This window comes from Physeter macrocephalus, chromosome 13 (assembly GCF_002837175.3).
Source record: "Physeter macrocephalus isolate SW-GA chromosome 13, ASM283717v5, whole genome shotgun sequence".
Classification (NCBI taxonomy): domain Eukaryota; kingdom Metazoa; phylum Chordata; class Mammalia; order Artiodactyla; family Physeteridae; genus Physeter; species Physeter macrocephalus.
The window spans coordinates 23637989-23658005 of record NC_041226.1 but is presented as its reverse complement, the minus strand read 5'-3'; the positions used below and the strand labels follow the sequence as shown (position 1 = coordinate 23658005).

General features: G+C 36.3%; 1 protein-coding gene across 1 annotated transcript; it reads left to right on the top strand.

Annotated features, from left to right (window-relative positions):
* Window positions 1-2: 2 nt before the first annotated feature.
* LACC1 (laccase domain containing 1) lies at window positions 3-15301 on the top strand. The gene is made up of 7 exons (XM_007113435.4): window positions 3-339; window positions 2002-2606; window positions 3219-3397; window positions 4511-4676; window positions 7518-7743; window positions 8859-9019; window positions 10044-15301. The coding sequence occupies exons 2-6, from the start codon at window positions 2057-2059 to the stop codon at window positions 9016-9018; spliced, it is 1281 nt and encodes a 426-aa protein (XP_007113497.1). The 5' UTR covers window positions 3-339; window positions 2002-2056; the 3' UTR covers window position 9019; window positions 10044-15301.
* The last annotated feature ends 4716 nt before the right edge of the window (window positions 15302-20017 follow it).

Below are 20017 nucleotides of genomic sequence, written 5' to 3'. Positions count from 1 at the left end.
CGTCCGACCCGAGGGTCGCTCCCCGGATCGCTCCCGCCTCCCCGCACTCAGCCCCCTGGCCCGGCCTCCGCGGCTGTCGGGGGGCTGCCGGGCGGGGGCTCCGTCAGTCCGTGGTCAGGCGGGTGAGGCGGGACGGGCGCCGCCCGCCCAGCGCCCGGGCACGCTCTCGCGGCCTCCCGGTCTCGTTCAGGCGGAGGACTGGGGGCGGCAGACGCCTCAGAGCTCGCCGCCCACCGAGTGTGCAGCGGAAAGCGACGCGCGACGGGCGAGGACGGAGAACGGCCTCGGGTGTGCGTCTGGCCGTCGGAAAAAATCGAAGGGGTGGAAGGAGTACGGCAGGTGAGGATCGGCGCCCCACGGGGCCGAGCGCGGAGCCGGGCGGGTGGCAGAGGCGTCGTGGGGCTTTTCATGGTCCAGAGGGAGGGGGTTAGGAGTGGCGGCAGGAGAAAACCATCCGGGGCAAAGGGGGTCACCGAAGGGGTCACCAAAGAGAGACCGGCAGCCTGGGGTGGGGGAGGGCAGGGGCTGGGGTGAGAAGATCTGTGCGCGGGGAGTGAAGAGAAGAGCAGGTGGGAAGCACACCTGATCCAAATTGCCGTTGCTTATGAGATAATTGCCATACCTGAGTCCTGCGTGAATCCTGGAGTTTGCTTTTATCTCCTTAAAAACGCATTTAAGGGGCTTCCCTGGTGGCGCAGTGGTTGAGAGTCTGCCTGCCAATGCAGGAGACACGGGCTCGAGCCCTGGCCTGGGAAGCGGCCCCCGCTCGCCACAACTGGAGAAAGCCCTCGCACAGAAACGAAGACCCAACACAGCAAAAATAAATAAATTAATAAAAACGCATTAAAAAAAAATTGAAGTATAGTTGATTTACAATATTAGCTTCAGGTGTACAACATAGTGAGTCAATATTTTTATAGATTATATGCCGTTTAAAGTTACTATCAAATATTGGCTATATTCTGTGTGCTGTACGATATATCTCCTTAAAAACGCATTTAAGGGGCTTCCCTGGTGGCGCAGTGGTTGAGAGTCTGCCTGCCAATGCAGGAGACACGGGCTCGAGCCCTGGCCTGGGAAGCGGCCCCCGCTCGCCACAACTGGAGAAAGCCCTCGCACAGAAACGAAGACCCAACACAGCAAAAATAAATAAATTAATAAAAACGCATTAAAAAAAAATTGAAGTATAGTTGATTTACAATATTAGCTTCAGGTGTACAACATAGTGAGTCAATATTTTTATAGATTATATGCCGTTTAAAGTTACTATCAAATATTGGCTATATTCTCTGTGCTGTACGATATATCCTTGTAGCTTATTTATTTTATACATAGTAGTTTGTACCTCTTAATCCCCGACCCCTACCTTGCCCCTCCCTCCTTCCCTCTCCCCGCTGGTAACCACTAGTTTGTCCTTTGTATCTGTGAGTCTGCTTCTGAAAAACAACAATAACAAAATGCAATTTTTCTGAAGGAAAAAAAAAACAATTAAGAATTAAAAAATTTTTAAGTACAGCTCCATTTAACCTACTGAACTCGAGACCCGGGTATTTCATAAGAAGGGATGTAAATTAGCAAACCAGTCATATCCGGATTAATGATATATCAATAAGTTGACACCCTGTAATTAAAAAACAGGACTTTGTCTAAGTCAACAAGTAATTCCCTGCTTAAAATTTGCTACCTGCACCATTGTAAAACAATTATACTCCAATAAAGATATTAAAAAAAAATTTACTACCTGAAAACAAAACAAAAACTGTTGTTCTGCTGGAAAGACGTAAAGTACTTTCACAAAATGAATTAAGAGATGGCTTTGCTTTTCATTGTCCTGGTTCTGACAAATAGTGGACTAGCTTTTCTGGGAGGAATCTAGATTCACTATTTTGGTTCCATTTTTAAGTCAATGCAATTCTTTTTACCCATCCACAAGTTTCTGTTGTAACTATAAGCAGATTGATATAACTTTGTATTCTTACTTATGCTAATTTTTCTTTACAGGTGATTTTGGGGGGCACAAAAACCTTCTTTGAAGAACTTTGTACAGTGTTGAAGGATGGCAGAAGCGGTGTTGATAGATCTCTTTGGTTTGAAATTAAACTCTCAGAAAAACTGTCATCAGACATTACTAAAGACATTGAATGCTGTCCGATACCACCATGGTGCCAAGGCCAAGTTCCTTTGCATAATGTGTTGCAGTAACATCAGCTGTGACCATGATAATTGTGAATTAGAAACAAGCAATGGATTATCTGCTTCCCTGAGAGAATTTGAGACTGTTAGCAATCCCAGCATGGCTGCTTCATTGTATACCATTAAACAAAAAATTGATGAAAAAAATTTGAGCAGCATTAAGGTAATTGTGCCTGTGCACCGGAAGACATTAATGAAGGCTTTTATTGGTCAACTCTTCACTGATGTTTACAATTTTGAGTTTGAAGATTTACAGATGCCTTTGAGGGGAGGTCGTTTGAAACAGCCTACTGAAATAAACATAATCACAGCTCAAGAACTAGAAGCAATCCAGAATGAAATAGAAACATATTTGAGAAGTTTGCCAGCACTGAAAGGAGAATTAACCATTATCACATCTCCTTTGATCCCAGGTACGTTAAACACTATCTGTTGTTTTTACTGGATGTGAAAAACCAGTCTTTCTTTACAGGTTGTTCACCTCTTTTTGCTTTTTTCTTTTGTAGACTGTTGTGAATTTGTGTGTTCATTAGCATCAGTTACAACATGGGAGTGTCATGCATGGCTTTGTAGTGTCAGGGGTGTCAAGGGATAGCCACCCTAAATAAATAAATACTCTTTATGCAAATTCAGCTTTAAGACAAGTCCCCCAGCCTTCCTTTTAAATGAGATTTATGACTGTAAGCATTTCCTACTTAGAAATTCTGAAACCTTAACTCATTGGTGCTTTCACAGAAGAATGAAGTTTACTGTGAGCTATATGAGCTATGTGCTATTGGGATAACAAAGACAAATGGGACAAAAGATACCCTTTGAAGAGCAATAATCCAACAGGGAAGGTAAAACAAACTCAAAGCATTATGTCGTAAGAATAGATGGAGGTATAAAGAGCTGTAGAAATTAGAAGGCAGATAAACTAATGCAGGATGAGGTGATTAGGGAAAGTCTTAATGAGAGACTGGGTTTGTAATGCTTATAGTCTTTTGTATGTCATGTTTTTAATCTTCATTGTTTATCTTCAACAGATATTTTCATACATGGATTTACTACAAGAACAGGTGGAATATCTTACATACCAACTCTTAGCTCATTCAATCTCTTCAGTAGTTCCAGACGGAGAGATCCCAAGGCTGTTGTTCAAGAAAATCTGCGTAGGCTGGGGAATGCAGCAGGATTTAATGTGAAGAAATTTTACCGAATAAAGGTACAATTTTGTTTCCTATTTTGGAAGATGTAAAGTATATTCTTATTTATTTATTTATTATTTATTTATTTTTGGCTGTGTTGGGTCTTCGTTGCTGTGCGCGTGCTTTCTCTAGTTGGGACGAGCAGGGGCTACTCTTCCTTGCGGTGCGCGGGCTCCTCATTGTGGCGGCTTCTCTTGTTGTGGAGCACAGGCTGTAGGTGTGCAGGCTTCTGTAGTTGTGGTGCGCAGGCTCAGTAGTTGTGGCTTGCAGGCTCTAGAAAGCAGGCTCAGTAGTTGTGGCGCATGGGCTTAGTTGCTCCGTGGCATGTGGGATCTTCCCGGACCAGGGATCGAACCCGTGTCTCCTGCATTGGCAGGTGGATTCCTAACCACTGCGCCACCAGGGTAGTCCCTAAAGTATATTCTTGACTCTGCTAATGACTACATGGACTTTATTTAACTTTTGCATCTAGTGTTTTATCTAAAATTTAGGATAATGTTTGTGATTATTTTTCTTAGAGCTGTATACCATAACCTAAAGATCAATTCTATGACGATATATATATATATTTCACCTGGAGCTCCTCACATCTGACAGTACAGTGAATTCTCATAGTACCACTGCCCTTTTTGATTTAGAAGGAAGGTTCCTGCATGGTGGGAGAGAAAAGCCATTATTAATCAACACTAGGAGGAACTAGGGTACAACTGATGAGATAATTGTTTCTTACAGAATTCTAGCGTTACTTGACTCCAGGAAAAGTAAAAATATCATTGATTTGGAAATTTAATTTCTTTCGTAAATTAGTACTTTGTGGAAAGTACTGCAATTAGAGATTTACCCATCTCTAGTGGGAGGTATTCATGATGGATGGACTATTTTGAATTTTTTAAATGTTTGTTAAATGTAAAAGTCTGCTTTCCTTTGAGGAAAATATGCAGAGATTATCATATCATAAAGTTAAATAAGTAAATTTGTTATTTTATCATATATGGACCCGATATATTTAATGAATGCTTGTAACTTTAAACTGGTTATATAATTTTGTACAAGATGCGTACTTTCAGAAAAGCTTATGGTATGAGAAACTCTATCTTCAAAACATTTTTTTCTCACATCTTTGGTATTAGACTGATCATGCCAATGATGTCTGGATTATGGGAAGGAAGGAGCCTGAATCTTACGATGGAATCACCACAAATCAAAGAGGAGTCACAATAGCGGCTCTTGGTGCTGACTGTATACCAATTGTTTTTGCCGATCCTGTCAGAAAAGCATGTGGGGTTGCTCACTCTGGTAAATGTACTTAATTAAACATCTAGGATTTTACCAATTTTTTTTGTACAGGAAAAGTTATAATTTCTTTCTGATTGACATTACAAATAGTTAATTACTACCCATGGTGATAAGTGTAAAGATAGGGAAGAGCTAGCAGACTCTTAGGACAGGAGCAGATAAAAGAAGTCCCTAAGTCAAATTATATGAATCAGAGTATAATTCCCAAAGAAAGCAGTACTTAGGCTGATTCCTGGGGGATTTGTAGGATTTGGCTAGGTGCCAGTGTTTCTCAGCAGGGGTGCTATTAACATTTGGGGCAAGATAGTCTTACACTGCAGACCAAGTTGACTTGGCTTTTGAAATTCTTCATGCCAGTAGCACTCGGAGTTGTAATAACCAAAAAAAAAAAAAAAAAAAGCCTTCATGCTTTTCAAAACACTCCCAGGGAGTTATACCGCCTCTAGTTGAGAACCCTTGAAGTCCAGGTAATAGGGAATAGGAAGTTGAGACATGTCGGGTCACAGAAGGTGTTTATGAAAATGCAGCAGCATGTGTAAAGGTGTGGAGGTAAGAAAAAGCAAGATATGTTTGGAAAACCACATTTAGTTTAATATGCTATAGTCTAATGGCTTTAACTATTCTCTAAATATAAGAACAAAGAATTTTTAGGTTCTGTGTTGTGTTAAGGTTATGGAATTTTGTTTTCTGGTGATTTTTTAAAAAATACTGTTTAGACTATCCAGGGGTTATGAGTCTATGTAAAATGAAGAATGATCTTTTAGATTTTCTTCTGCTTGTAAATCAACGACTACTTTGCCTTTTAGACTATAGATAAATAAGAAAGTGGTGCATTTTTCTTTTGATCTAGCTAAAGTAATGAATGACTAGAAGTCAGTAACATTGTCAGAAGTTACTTAAAATTTGAGTCCTAGTTCCTGGATATAAAAGTAGCAAATATTATTTGCTACTTCCTGGGTTTTGAAACATTAAATTCAAAAATATCAAAGATGAAACAGTCTTGAAAAGGAACAAAGTTAGATGTCTCACATGTCTCGATTTCAAAACTTGTTATAAAGCTACAGTAATCAAAACAGTATGTATGGTGCTGGTATAAAGACGGACGTATAGAGCAATGGAATAGAATAGACATCCCAGAAATAAACCCTTGCATATATGGTCAAATGATTTTTCACAAGGTACCTAGACTATACAATGGGGAAAGGACAGTTTCTTTAACAGATGGTACTTGGAAAACTGGATAGTCATATGCAAAAAAATAATGTTAGACCCTTATCTTATGTCATATATAAAAATTAACTTATGTCATATGTAAAAATTAATTAATTTTTTTAAATTTTTAATTAAAAAATTTAATTAATGTTAATTAATTAACATTAATAAAAATGGATCAAAGATCTAAATGTAAGAGCTAAAACTCATAGAAGAAAGTGTAATCGTAAATCCTTGTGATCTTGGATTAAACAATGGTTTCTTAGATATGATGCCAAAAGCCCAAGCAACAGAAGTAAAAATAGATAAATTGGATTTTGTCAAAAGTAAAAACTTCTGTGCATCAAAGGACACAGTAAACAAAGTGAAAAGTCAACCCAACCGATTGAGAGTAAATATTTGCAATTCATACATCTACTAAGGAGTTAATATTCAGAATATATAAAGAACACCTACAGTTCAACAACAACAACAAAACCCAACTTGATTGAAAAATGGGTAAAGGACTTCAGTAGAACATTCTCCAAAGATGATATGCAAATGTCCAACAAGCATGTGAAAATATGCCCAACATCGCTAATAATTTGGGAAAAGCAAATCAAAACCACAGGATATCACCTCACACCCATTAGGATGGCTAATATTATAAAAAAAAAAAGTGTTGAAGAGAAATGGAAACCATAATGCACTATTGGTGGGAGTATAAAATGGTACAGCTCCTATAGAAAACAGTATGATGGTTCCTCAAAAATTTTTAAATAGAATTATATTACCCAGCACTTCCACTTCTGAATATATATCCAAAAGAATGGAAAGCAGGATGTTGACAGGATATTTGCACACCCATGCTCATAGCAGAATTATTCACAATAGCTAAGAGGTGAAAGTAACCCAAGTGTCCATCCATGATTGAATGGATAAGCAAAATTCATACAATGGAATATTATTCAGCCTTAAAAAGGAAGGAAGTCCTGATCCATGCTACAACATTGAATGAATCTTGAGGATATTATGCTAAGTGAAATAAGCCAGTCACAAAAAGACAAATACTATATGATTCCACTTATAGGAGGTACCTAGCCTAGTCAAATTCAGAGGAACAGAAAGAAGACGGGTGGTTGCCAGAGACTGGGGAAGGTGGAAAGGCCAAGTTCTTGTTTAATGGGCATAGAGTTTTAGTTTGCAAAATGAAAAAGTTCTGGAGATTGGTTGCACAACAATGTGAATAGACAATGTTACTGAAGAGTACACTTGTAAACAGTTAAAATGGTAAATTTTATGTTATGTGTTTTTTCCCACGATTTTTAAAAGTGTGCATAAAAAGTGAAGGAGGAAGAGAAGACTAAGAAGATATAATTCCAGTGGAAACTGAAAGTATAGAACATTTTAAAAAGGAAGTGGAAGGGACCTCCCATTAAATGTCTCTTCTGTGTCAGGTGCTCATTTAAAAACCAGTATTTTAATTAGTTGATTATTTGGCTTAATTAATTACTTTTGTGACTCATTTACTATTTCTGGACTTTGAAAAATACATAAACTGACTCTGCTCATTTTTAACTTAGATATAAATTATGATGAAATTTTCTTATGTTTTAATTTTGCTTATCTCTTTTTCTTCTTATTTACCAGGTTGGAGAGGTACTTTGTTAGGTGTTGCTATGGCTACAGTGAATGCTATGATAGCAGAATACGGCTGTAGTTTGGAAGACATTATTGTTGTACTGGGGCCTTCAGTAGGACCTTGCTGTTTTACTCTTCCAAGGGAATCAGCAAAGGCATTTCATAATCTTGATCCCGGATGTGTACGGCTCTTTGGCTCACCAAATCCCTATGTTGACATCCGTAAAGCCACGAGGTATGCTTGATTTCAGTCCAGAACTGCAAGTTTGATTATTGCTTATTGCTTCTAAAGTGAAGATAATTTTAGAAAACAATTAGTAACTCCAAGAAAAATTCAGGTGGCAGGTATTTAAGTAGTTGACATATACACTTACACAAAAACTAATTTTAAATATGAAATCTTTTCTGATTTAAGTTTGAATAACAGCAGTCTTCTGATCTGGTATCTCTTATTGATTTAAAAGTGAAGGACGAAACAGTTGGCATTTAGTTTTAAGAGATCTACTTAAACTTCATATAGAAAAGTTGGCACTTTTTATAGAAAAGAATGGCACTTTACAGACATTCCTCAGCTAAATTCTCCTAAATATAATAAACTATCAGGAAACTGATATTTTAAAATTATTCTTATTCTCTAATTAACTGGAGGAATATATTTTTAAGCAAAAATACTAGATAATATAAACACATAGATACTTTCAAGTTTTTTATGGTCCCTTGCATTTTTGAATTTATGAAATTTTGCTATTAATAGATAATAAAAATTATTTGTCATTTCTACAAAGGAAAATTGATGTCTGATTTGAATTGTGTTTCTTTTCCAGTCAGCAAAACCTTACCCAGATTCTGCCTCATTTAGTACATAAGTAGAAAGGATTGAAATTGATTCTTAAATGTGACCTGTGAAATAAGTGTCACTAATTTATAGTCATATTTCATACCATAAAGTGTTTAAGGAGAAGCAAGTTTTCTGTGAAAAATCTGGTTAATAGAAGGAAAGGAGGCGGGAGAGCCAGATGACTACAAAGCACGCTCTGTCTGAATCAACTGAATCTTGTCTTCAAGATTCTTCTTAAATAAGTACTTGATTTTGCTTATAGAATCCTGTACCCAGATCATGTTTGCAGGACAATATGGAGGTTATACAGTTCACATATAAACTTAGGTGATTAATGGTGGTGAAATCTACCATTTCCTGACTTGTCCCTGTTCTGTAACTGAATAACAATTTGCATTGTTCCAAGCAGATCTTTCCCAGAATTATTTTACACCAATATCCATACTTTTTCCATATTGCTTTGGCTGTTGGTAGAGTAAACTTTCTATCTTTTGAAAAATCTTTATCCTAAGGATTCTTCTAGAACAGGGAGGAATTCTACCACAGAATATTCAGGACCAGAACCAAGATCTCAACCTCTGTACCTCCTGTCATCCTGACAAGTTTTTCTCCCATGTCCGAGATGGCCTTAACTTTGGTACACAGATTGGCTTCATATCAATTAGAGAATGAGGTATAGTAGCTTCTCTCTCCCTGCTGCCCCTCCCTCCTCCTCCCTCTTTCCACCTTTCCCTCCCCTCATTTTAAAAAATAATTAATTATATTAAACTTTACTTCTTTATTCCTATAGGAAGAATTAATTCTCTACTTTTTAGTGAAGCAATAGTAGTAGAACAGTTAATTTTCTGTGACATACTCTAATATAAAGAGCAGCTACTTCTTTTCCTAGTTAAGAATATATTATAAGTATATATAAAAGTATAAAATTAAAACAATTTTTTCATTAAAAAATCATGTATGTATGCCATTTAACTCTCCTATGTATTTGACATCTGTATATTTTCTTTTTTTTGACATCTGTATATATTTTTTTGACATCCGTATATTTTCTATCATAACATCTTTATATCTTTCTTTTTTAAATTCTCTTGAGTTTTGAGAAGAAATCTTTACATAAAAATTCTAAATTCTATAATAATAATACATACATAGACCAGCCTGGTTTTACAACCAAATTTCCAGCTGATTATCTATAGTAGGAGTTGGTCAGTTTTCTTTAAAGGGCTAGATAGTACATATTTTAGGCTTTGTGCAACATGTAGTCTCTGCTCAGCTATTCAACTCTGCTTTTGTAGAGCAAAAGCAGACAGGAGCAGAAATGAATGAGTATGTATTTGCTTCAGTAAAACTTTATTTACAAAATAAAGATTTGGTCCACAGGGTATAATTTGCTGACACTTGAGCTACAATCATAGAGCAAGATTGAGCGTAATTTCATTAAATTAGTATTTCTTAGAGATGGATTTTTTTTTTAGTTATACAAAAAATATTTTGTGACAGTGATTTGGCACTGACCCTTTAGCATATACCTGATTTTCTTTATGGTTACTTTTTATTGAATTAATATTGTTTTTAGGCTTTACAATGTCTTTAACTCTTTAATATACAAAAGGCTTTGATAGATTTAGTGATTCTTACATTGATATTTTAATAGCACTACTAATGGCCTCATATTTGATTTCTATGTATTTTTACAGATACTTGACTGGACTTTTGCATAACTATTTCCTGCTTCCTTCCCAACCAACTGTAGGAGAGAAATTTAGCTGTTTGATATACTTAAAGCCAAAAGGATTATAATGAATAATTCATCTTTCAGATATATTTTCATTGTTATCCAAAGCCAAATCATTTCATTGATTCTAACAATAACTGACACAAAATCAATATGATGTATTGGGTTGGCCAAAAGATTTGCTCAGTTAATGAATACGTTGTTCAATAATGTTCTTGGTGAAAATGACAAATGTGTCTTTTATTTTTACTTAAACCCAAATGAACTTTTTGGCCAACCCAATAGTTTATATGTTACACAGATAAGGATTATTCTTAAAGTTTGTACTCTGTAATTGTTACGTAAATCAGGAATAGGTCTATTCAGTTTAGTATTTATTGGGTAGCCTCTATTTGTCAAGTATTGTGTGAATCATAGGTGAAATCAAAATGAGTAATACTTTTTCCCTTTGAGTCTAATGTAGTGGAAGAGATAACCACTTCTAACACTTTAATTTTAATAGCCAAAGAGTACAGGAGAAGGGAGGATTAATTCTATGTGAAAGGCAGAATAGAGAAGGTATTACAGAGAAAATGACTTACCACATGCGCCCGAAAGATGATGTATAGGCTTTTGACAAATAAAGAACAATCATAACAGGTAGAGGGAGTACCATAAACTAGGGCATGAAACTGTACGTGTATAACATGTTCTGGAAAGAGAAGGGTGTGGGCAGGAGTTACTGGAAAAACAGGTTAGAAACAGATTAGTTCGGGTCTCAAATGCCATGTCAGAGAGTTTGGAGTTTATTTTCCAGGCAAAGAGTAGGCATAGAAAGTAGGAGAGTGTTTTTATGTCCTTGGCATTATATTTAACAAGATGGATTTAACTTGTGAGAGACTAAAGCAGAGAGATTAGTTAAGAGGCAGTCACGAGACTTTTAAAAAGAAATAATGAAACCTGAATGCAGTGGAAATTAAAACAGAGGCAAGAGTAGATGAATTAGTGAGACATTTCAGAGATGGAATCTGCAGATCCTGTTCCTAGATCATGGAGGTAAGAGGTGAGGAAGAGTGGAGAAGTCCCTGATGCCTCCACAATCTCTGCTTGGCTGACTACCTAGAGTGGCAGCAAAGATGGGGAGGAGGTTTGGGGCAAGGGGGAGGGATAATGAGATTGACACACAGACTGAAGTACATCCAGATGGAAATATGTGGTCAACAATTAGAAATAGAGACCAGGAACCTGGGAGGGAGTCGCAAAAAAGACAGCAATTTGGGAGTTGGCTATGCAGAGGCAATGCCTGAGTCTGCTGGAACAGGCTGGATCATCTCTGTAGAAGCATAGAGTGAGAAGAAAGGAGGTCCAAGGATGAAACCTCATGCAACACTTGCATTTGGAGAGCCAGAAGCTGAACCAGTCAAAAAAATTAATCCTAGAAGAAAAAAAATGTATAGTCATTTTGGAGAAAGAAGCCAGCATAGCTATGAGAGGTACTCAAAAAGAAATCTTCAGGGAGTTCCCTGGTGGCCTAGTGGTTAGGATTTGGCGCTTTCACTATGGAGGCCCGGGTTTGATCCCTGGTCAGCAGCCTGCATGCCGTGCAGTGTGGCCAAAACACAAAAATAAATAAGTAAGTAAATAAGTAAGTAAGTAAAAAAAAAAAAAAAAAAAAAAGAACTCTTCAGAGAGAAAATAAAATGAGAAGAAACCAATGGATTAACCATGTTGAAGCTGTTCTACAGGTCATGGTGGTGGAGTCAGATTTCAGTTCTTTGAGGAAGAGGATGCACCAGTGTCAACCATTCTTCGCTAGTATTTATTGGAGAAAATAAAGCACCAAGGGCTGTATTTTGAGGCAGTGTGTGTGTGTGTGTGTGTGTGTGTGTGTGTGTGTGTGTGTGTTTGGGAGGGGGGATGAGTAGTCTTAAGTGTATTTGTAGGCTGAGGAGAGGATTTGGGCTGTTTTCACTTGGGAAAAATGGTATGTATGGTACATACTTTTAATGTGAATTGTCACATTGTACCTTAAAAAGATTTCTTATTCATACATATATTTCTTACCTGAATATGCAGAAAATTACATTTGTTTGGTACTTATAAAGGACTTTCAAGTCCATTAGCTCATTTTACCTTTACAGGTACCCTGAAGTACATGTCAGGTGCTATTCCTTTTATTCAGATGAGAAAACTGAGCCTCGTTGAGGTAGAGGCTAAAATCACATAATTTGTGATAAAGTAAGATTTGAACCCACATCTTGTGACTCCAAATATCATTTCAGATTTTACAGTTAATCAGAGCTATCTAAATTAAATTTTTACAACTTTTTGTTAATATCACATATTTATCCACTCAGTCAAAATGTTGTTGAGGTGCTAGGGTAGGTTAAAAATTATAGTTATGGCCCTCAAGATATTTAATATCCAGTGAAAGGTGACATTCAATAAAGCAACAATTTTAATACTGTGATATGTGTTGTAAGGTTGTTTAATTCTTTTATGTAACTCATAGCTCAGTGTGAAATTTATATAAAATACCTCATTTCTTACAATTTAGGGAAGGCATTAAGTATAAATCATAGGACAAACTCATGCAATCAAACTCATGTAAAATACTCTTGTTTTCATGATAACAGTAAGATTAAGGAATAATTCCATTGAGAAAGATGGATAATTTTCCAGTTCTTCACTGTATATTATTTTGTTGAATGCAGAGTATTAGGCAGCCATGTTTTACTTTATGTACCAAAATACTCCAAAACCAAATAAAAATTATGTTTGATTATCTATGATTTTGCATTATCTGTGTCAAAGCACAGAATGAAAAGTTGTCTCCTTGCTGTTTTACTGAGTGAAAAGTATTGATTCAGTAAGTCAAAAACAGAATGTTGGTTGTTAAATAGTCATATCTTATTGCCTCTACAAGATGTCTCTCACTTTTAAGCATTTGTGTATAGGTTTCTGGGACTTTCGGGGTGTAACTACAATGATGACTTTTAATAAGTTTTGTTTTCAATCTAAGCACTACTACTAACTGCACATAGAAAATATAAGTTGTTGTTTTAGTAAGACAGGAAATTAAGTTCGTAAATCAGAGTTCATGACATGATTTTTTAGAGGTACTAATTAGCAAACTAAAATTTACCTAATTGTAATTTTAAATTCTGAAGAGTAGCATAGTGATTAAATCTGCTATACTCCATTGCTTTATAAAGCAAAGGAAAAAATGGTCTTTCCACTAGGAGGTAGTATTTCTACAAGTAGCTCTGCTCTGTTTCTTGGTATAAAGTTGAACCAACCTTAATCTCTGTATTTATTTGTACAAAACACATATATGGCTCTTACTTTAGATGCAACTTATCATAATTCAAGTAGGTAAAAACATTTAGGAATCCTCACCTACCTGGGTCTCACTTCTACAGAATCTCCAGTAACTGCTTTTCTGTAAGTAGATTGGGGGGTGGGGGGGATTCAAAGAAGCTTATTCTGTGTCACATGACAAAAACATAAATGATACCCATGGATTCAGAAGCTGGAAATAAGAGGACAGTGACATAAGAACTCATTTTATATCTCAAAGTGGGATTTGATATTTGTTTTCACTCAGTTGTCCTAAAGTTGTACTTCCGATGTATCCATCCTTTTATGTGAACTCTTAGAGAGTGCCACCAATCTTAGACATGGATCTGTGTGTGTGTGCTAAATGGTAAACAAGAAATATGTGCCATGTATGGCACATAGCCTCTTTGCCCCAGCTAACGTGAAGTCACACAAAATACATTGGATGCAGTGGAATCATAGATTTCCCTCTATAAAAATTTTGTAAATCGGGCAGTAAAGAATGGAAGCATGGACCTTATGCTCACTCTATGTGTTCATGGGAGCTCTGGTCTAGAGCGCGTCCATTTCCATTGCAGGCAGTGTTTTTAAACTTTACCTGTGATTTCAAAGATGAGGCAGCTGCTGTAAGTAATGCATTGTTCTGTGCGAGGTCATTGCTTAATGAAAGAAAAAGAAATCTGCCAGTACTGCTTTTTCCGGATGAATGCATTTGGTTTGGACTCACAATGATCACATGTCAGTTGTGTGGAGACAAACTTCTCATACTCTCCGTAGGCACATTTTCTTTGTAGAGAAAGAAATGCTTACATCACGCTCCCTGTGGCTGTGCCAGTTGCCTGAGGTGAGCTATGTCCTTTCTGTATCTGGAGCAGGCTTTTTGTTTTATGTAGTTCTCAAAAGGCTGGGGTGTCCAGTTACTGTATCTTATTAAACAATTAAAATTTCTAGCAGATTCAATAGCTCAAAACACTACATGCCTTTCTAACAACAACAAAAAGGGTAATCGCATTCCGTGAGAAACATCTGTAGAAAATAGACCTGTTCATGGTGACAATTGAGTTATGAATTTTTATTATCCTTTATTTTCTTCTTTATTTTTGCATCACACGTTGCTACAGTTTACATCTTACCAGTGCTTCCCTATTATTTCACTTTCCTTAAGTACTTGTTTTAGCCTGAATCTAATAAAGCTCTAGAGCTAATTATCAATGTTTAAGAAATATGGGGGAGGGAGGATTAAGTTAAAGGATACCACAAATTTGGGGTGGTAAAAAAGTGATCCACTTTTTGGAACTGGTCAAGAATTTTAAAAAGGATGGGAGATACAGCTGAAACCAATATGTCAACTATACTTCAATAAATTTTTTTAAAATAAAAAAGTGGCTATATCATTTTACCAAAGAAAAGATAGGAGGGGGACTATTCTGGATTAAAATAGATTTATTAGACCTAACAGTCCCATGAAATGAGTGGGCCTAGTTTGGATTCCAATGAGAAGAAACTATAGAACATATTTTTGAGACAATTGGGATAAATTTGAATATGATCTAGGTATTAAATGATACCAGGAATTATCATTAGTTTTTCTAGAGGTTAATGATATTGAAGTTCTGTAAAAAATATGTTGATCTGTATTGAACTGTGTAGGAGTAAACTGATGTGTTACATGCCAGTTGCTACCAAATGTTTCAATAATAATAATAATAATGATAGTAATAATAAGGTATGATGCAAACATGGCAAAATCTTGAATTGTTAAACCTGAGCGATGGTTATCTGGGGGTTCATTGTACTGTTTACTTTCGTGAATGTTTGAAATTTAGCCATAATTTTTTAAAATTTAAACTTCTTGCACTGCTAGTAATATTTAAAGTAACATTTTTGTTTAGAAAAAGTATGTACATATTTCAGTTTTCTTTATTAAAGCAGAAGATGAACATTGTCAACTCATTCTTTTATATGCATGGTGTGGGGAGTGGAGAGGAGAAAGCAAACATATCTGACTGTTGGATTCTTGTTTAAATGAAGAATATGAGAATTATATGCCATTTATATTAACACAAGAGGTCTATAATTCACAAAATAGGAAACAATAAGGAGCCACACTTTTCTGCTAAATAACTATCCTAAAATGATAAGCTTACTTTTACATTTTCTATTAAGTGGAATCTGGTTGGTATGATGAGTCCTTTAATGAAAAACTACATGGAACTTCCATCCTCTGGCATAAGAATAGTCTAGAATAGAATAAAAGTGTATGGCTTAATAGCAGTTTATGGTAAAAGTTAGTGTTTTTCAATGAGAATTAACAGGACTGCCAAAAAACCTCATGGGATTCCAGGTTGCCATATAGAAGTATACTTCTAGAATGAGCAAAGCAATGTTTCTATTCTGTTCTAAATTTATTAGACCATACTTGGGGTATTGTAGTACATTTTGGGAAGTACCCCTTAAACAAGGTCAGAGAAAAGCAATACTAATGGTGAGGGAGCCCAAAGCCAGATTATGGGAGGGATGGTCAAAGGGGCTAGAAATGATTAGCTTGGAGAAAAGTCTCAGTGGAATTTAAACAGCACACCATAGATATTTGAAGTACAGAATGCTGACGGAATAGAAAAAAAATAGAACAAATTAGTGGAGATTATAGGAAGACTGATTTTGGATTAGTGTGAATGTCGAGAAAGGCTATCTGCCATGGGCCTTAAGTACTCCAGCAAGGCCCTGTTTGCTCTTTTTTTTCCAGGACATGTATCAGGGTTGTGTTTGCAGCAAGAAATTTTGAGGGATAGGTCAAGATACCATTTTGGAGAAAAGGCAGACTTGCTTACCACTTATTATAAAAGTGAATTCCCCAAGCTCAGTGTTCTTAACCTAGGACAAAAACCTACCGTGTGCGTAGAATACACCTGAGCCCCTCTTTGGTGCCCCCATGGGACTTGGAGGGAAGGGAATTAGATATGATGTTTATCCTACTTGTTAACTATGAATAATGAAATCTTTTGTCTCTAACTCAGTCATCTCACATCTTCTGCCAACACTGGTGAAACAGTGATAGACTAATTTATTAGCTCATAAGTATGACTAGATCGATAAAGCCCAGATCCAACAAAGGAGAAGCACATTAGTTTGTGGGTTCCCTATTGAGAAGTGTTCAAAAGTGAATGGATACAATGGAATGTTACTCAGCCATAAAAAGAAACGAAATTGAGTTATTTGTAGTGAGGTGGATGGACCTAGAGTCTGTCATACAGAGTGAAAGTACGTCAGAAAGAGAAAGACAAATACCGTATAACCAAAAAAACCCCCCAAAAACCAAAAAAAAAACAAAAAAATAAAACAAGGAAGGGCTAGGTTCTGTGCCTTCCTTTGCTTCCTACCACTGGCTGGAATGTGGACGTGTGGACGGTTGTCCAATCTTCCATTGTAGGTAATAAAATGGAAGCCATGTGTCAAGGGAGGCAGAGCAGCAAGCAAGACATAGACTGAAGGGGGGGGATATGGGGATATATGTATACGTATAGCTGATTCACTTTGCTGTACAGCAGAAATTAACACACCATTGTAAAGCAATTATACTCCAATAAAGATGTTAAAAAAGAAAAAAAAAAGTGAATGGATAAAGCTCTATTTAGGATACTGCATAAACATAGCAAAAACCAAAGCCCCAGACTAGTTTTCCTTAGACATTCAATGTCATGCCAATTGCATAAATTTTATTTTTCTTTTTAAGAAAGACAGTATATAAGTTTAGACTTGTCTGTAGAATACCAGAAGATTCTTACTGAGTTACTCCAAGAGAATATTGCTATGCCTCTCCAAGTTGAACCACTAGGAAATCCCTATATAAACATGGCCTCAATCCATATTTAAATGACCCAACTTCACCCATTGTCTCTATGTATCCCTAATCTCATATTCTTTATTTGCCTTCAGATGAAGGGAGACTCAAAATTATTATGCCAAAGATGTAATTCATCTCTGATTTCACATCAAAGCTTTTAGCACCCTGGGGAGTCAAGATTGGAATCTTGAATCTCTGCCTTGACAGCCCTCTTTCTGCCCTATGACAAGTTAAGTATCTCTGACTTGTCTTACTGGAAATTCATGAACATAAGTGTTATTAGCTTTAATGAAACTTTAGTATCTAATGTGGTGGTAAGCACACTCTATTTTTCTTTCATTACTGAAAGCCTTTCATAATATTTACCAGAATACTTTGAAAAATGTGTATTAAAATCTAGTCTGGCTTTCTGAATGAGTGGTGTGATTCAGGTTTGGATCACATATGATATCACTGAACATAAAGTTTTAACACTAACATCATGGTGATAACCTCTCACAGTCTTCCTTTGTATTTTGCTTTGCATATGATTTGTGCACCATGCACATTCATCCACTGGGTGGCAATGTGTACTCAAGAATGTTTACTGTTTCTAGTTCCCTCAGTCTAACTGAAATTAAGGCATCAAACTTTTATTTGGAAAGTTGTCATTGTATCAAATCTTAAGAAACAATATTGCCTGAATTCAAGCTCCTACCTACAGAGATTTTAATAATGTTAATACTTCCTACCATTTACTCTCAACCACATTCTTCTCCCAATATGTTCACAGGCCACACATTTGCAAAATAGATGATCCCTCGTGCTCTTCTCAATCCACGCCATTTTATAATTATTCATACCTCACTCCTTAAACACACACATGCCCCTTCTATATTCCCCTAAACTATTTTCTGACCCTAACACTCTTAGTTCCCCACGTCTCATTTCTGTGGCTCTTGCCTGACAATGAATTTCCCCCTTTTCCATTTTGTTTCTTAAATACCACATCTCCTTCACAGTGAAATCAAGAGACACATCATTAAGCTCCTATATAACATAGTATACATGCTCTCTGGTTCTGTACTACATCCTAGATAAGGAGAGCAGATTCAGGATATTCATTTAGTCTTGGGAAGTCCTATAGTTCCCTTTCACTTGACTTAATTGTCCAAAATGCAGAATAATACTAATTAGCTCTATGTAAGATTTACCTTCAAGTTAAGAGAGGGAAAAACTTCCAAGAAATTAAATTGTATATCAAGTGTGATTACAACATGAGAAAACCCCCAAAACTTTATATATTTTTTAAAAATTGAGAATAAAATAGTAGTAATAGCAGTTGCATTAGATGGTGAGATTATGAAAACTTTTGTTTCCCCTTTCTGCTTTTCTGTACTTTTCTATATTTTCTATTTTTTCTATATATTTTAATGAACTATACTTTTTTCAAAAGAAAAAATTATATCTGTGCCTAAACCATATTTTATCTTTCTCTTTCCTGGATTGAAAACCTCCTTTTTCTTTCACATATCCTTGGCTGTCTAATTTTCCAAAAGGTACTTAATAATATTTTGACGTTTCCTTGAATCTCCACATGGTGCTGAGTGTGATGGGAGGTTTGGCTCATGCTTTCTTTTTTTAAAAACAATCTTCATTTTAGCATAGTTTTTAGACTTACAGAGAATTGTAAAAACCCCCTGTACCCCCCATCCACTTTTCCCTATTACTAACATATTACATTAGTTTGGTACATTTGTTGCAATTAATGAACCAATATTGATACAGTATTGTTAACTAAAGTTCATACTTTACTCAGATTTCCTTTGTTTTCGTGTACTTTTTGCTGTTCCATGATCCTATCCAGGACACCACATTACATTTAGTCATCATATCTCCTTAGGCTCCTCTTGGCTATGACAGTTTCTCAAGCTTTCCTTATTTTTTCATGACCTCAGCAGCTTTGAGGAATACTGGTTAGGTATTTTGTAGAATGCCCCTCAACTGGGATTCCCCTGATGTGTTTCTATTGAATAGACTTGAATTATGGATATTGGGGAAGAAGACCGCAGAGGTGAAGTCATATCAAGGGTAAGTACTATCAGCATGACTTAGCACCATTGATCACCTTGCTGAGGTAGTGTTTGTCAGGTTTCTCCATGATAAAGTCACTCTTTCATTCCTCCTTTCCATGCTTTACTCTTTGGTGGTGTGTACACAGCTACACTTCTTAGTAGGGAATTATGTTCCACCTCTGTGAAGGGAGAGTATCTACATAAATAATTTGAAAATTTTCTGCACAGATATATCTACTCTCCTCCCTTTATTATTTATTCAATAATTTATTTATATCCAAAGGAAACAAAGACACTAATTTGAAAACATACATGCACCCCAATGTCCATAGCAGCACTATTCACAATAGCCAAGATACGGAAGCAACCTAAGTGTCCACCCATGAATGGATAAAGGAGATGTGGTACATATATACAATGGAATACTACTCAGCCATAAAAAAGAATGAAATAATGTCATTAGCAGCAATATAGGTGGATTTAGAGATTATCATACTAAGTGAAGTAAGACAAAGACAAGTATCATACGATATCATTCATATGTGGAATCTAAAAAATAAAGTGAACGAATGAATATAACAAAAGAGACAGACTCACAGATAAAGAGAACAAACTAGTGGTTACTGGTGGGGAGAGGGAAGGGGGGAGGGGCAAGATAGGGGTAGTGGATTAAGAGGTACAAACTACAATGTATAAAATAAATAAGCTACAGGATATATT

What these genes read in the sequence shown, in the direction of transcription:
- LACC1 (XM_007113435.4), top strand. Translation starts at nt 2,057, where the DNA reads ATGGCAGAAGCGGTGTTGATAGATCTCTTTGGTTTGAAATTAAACTCT. An exon ending in AGAAATTTTACCGAATAAAG is followed by an intron (nt 3,398 to 4,510) that starts GTACAATTTTGT and finishes CTTTGGTATTAG; the next exon opens with ACTGATCATGCCAATGATGT. An exon ending in GACATCCGTAAAGCCACGAG is followed by an intron (nt 7,744 to 8,858) that starts GTATGCTTGATT and finishes CTTTATCCTAAG; the next exon opens with GATTCTTCTAGAACAGGGAG.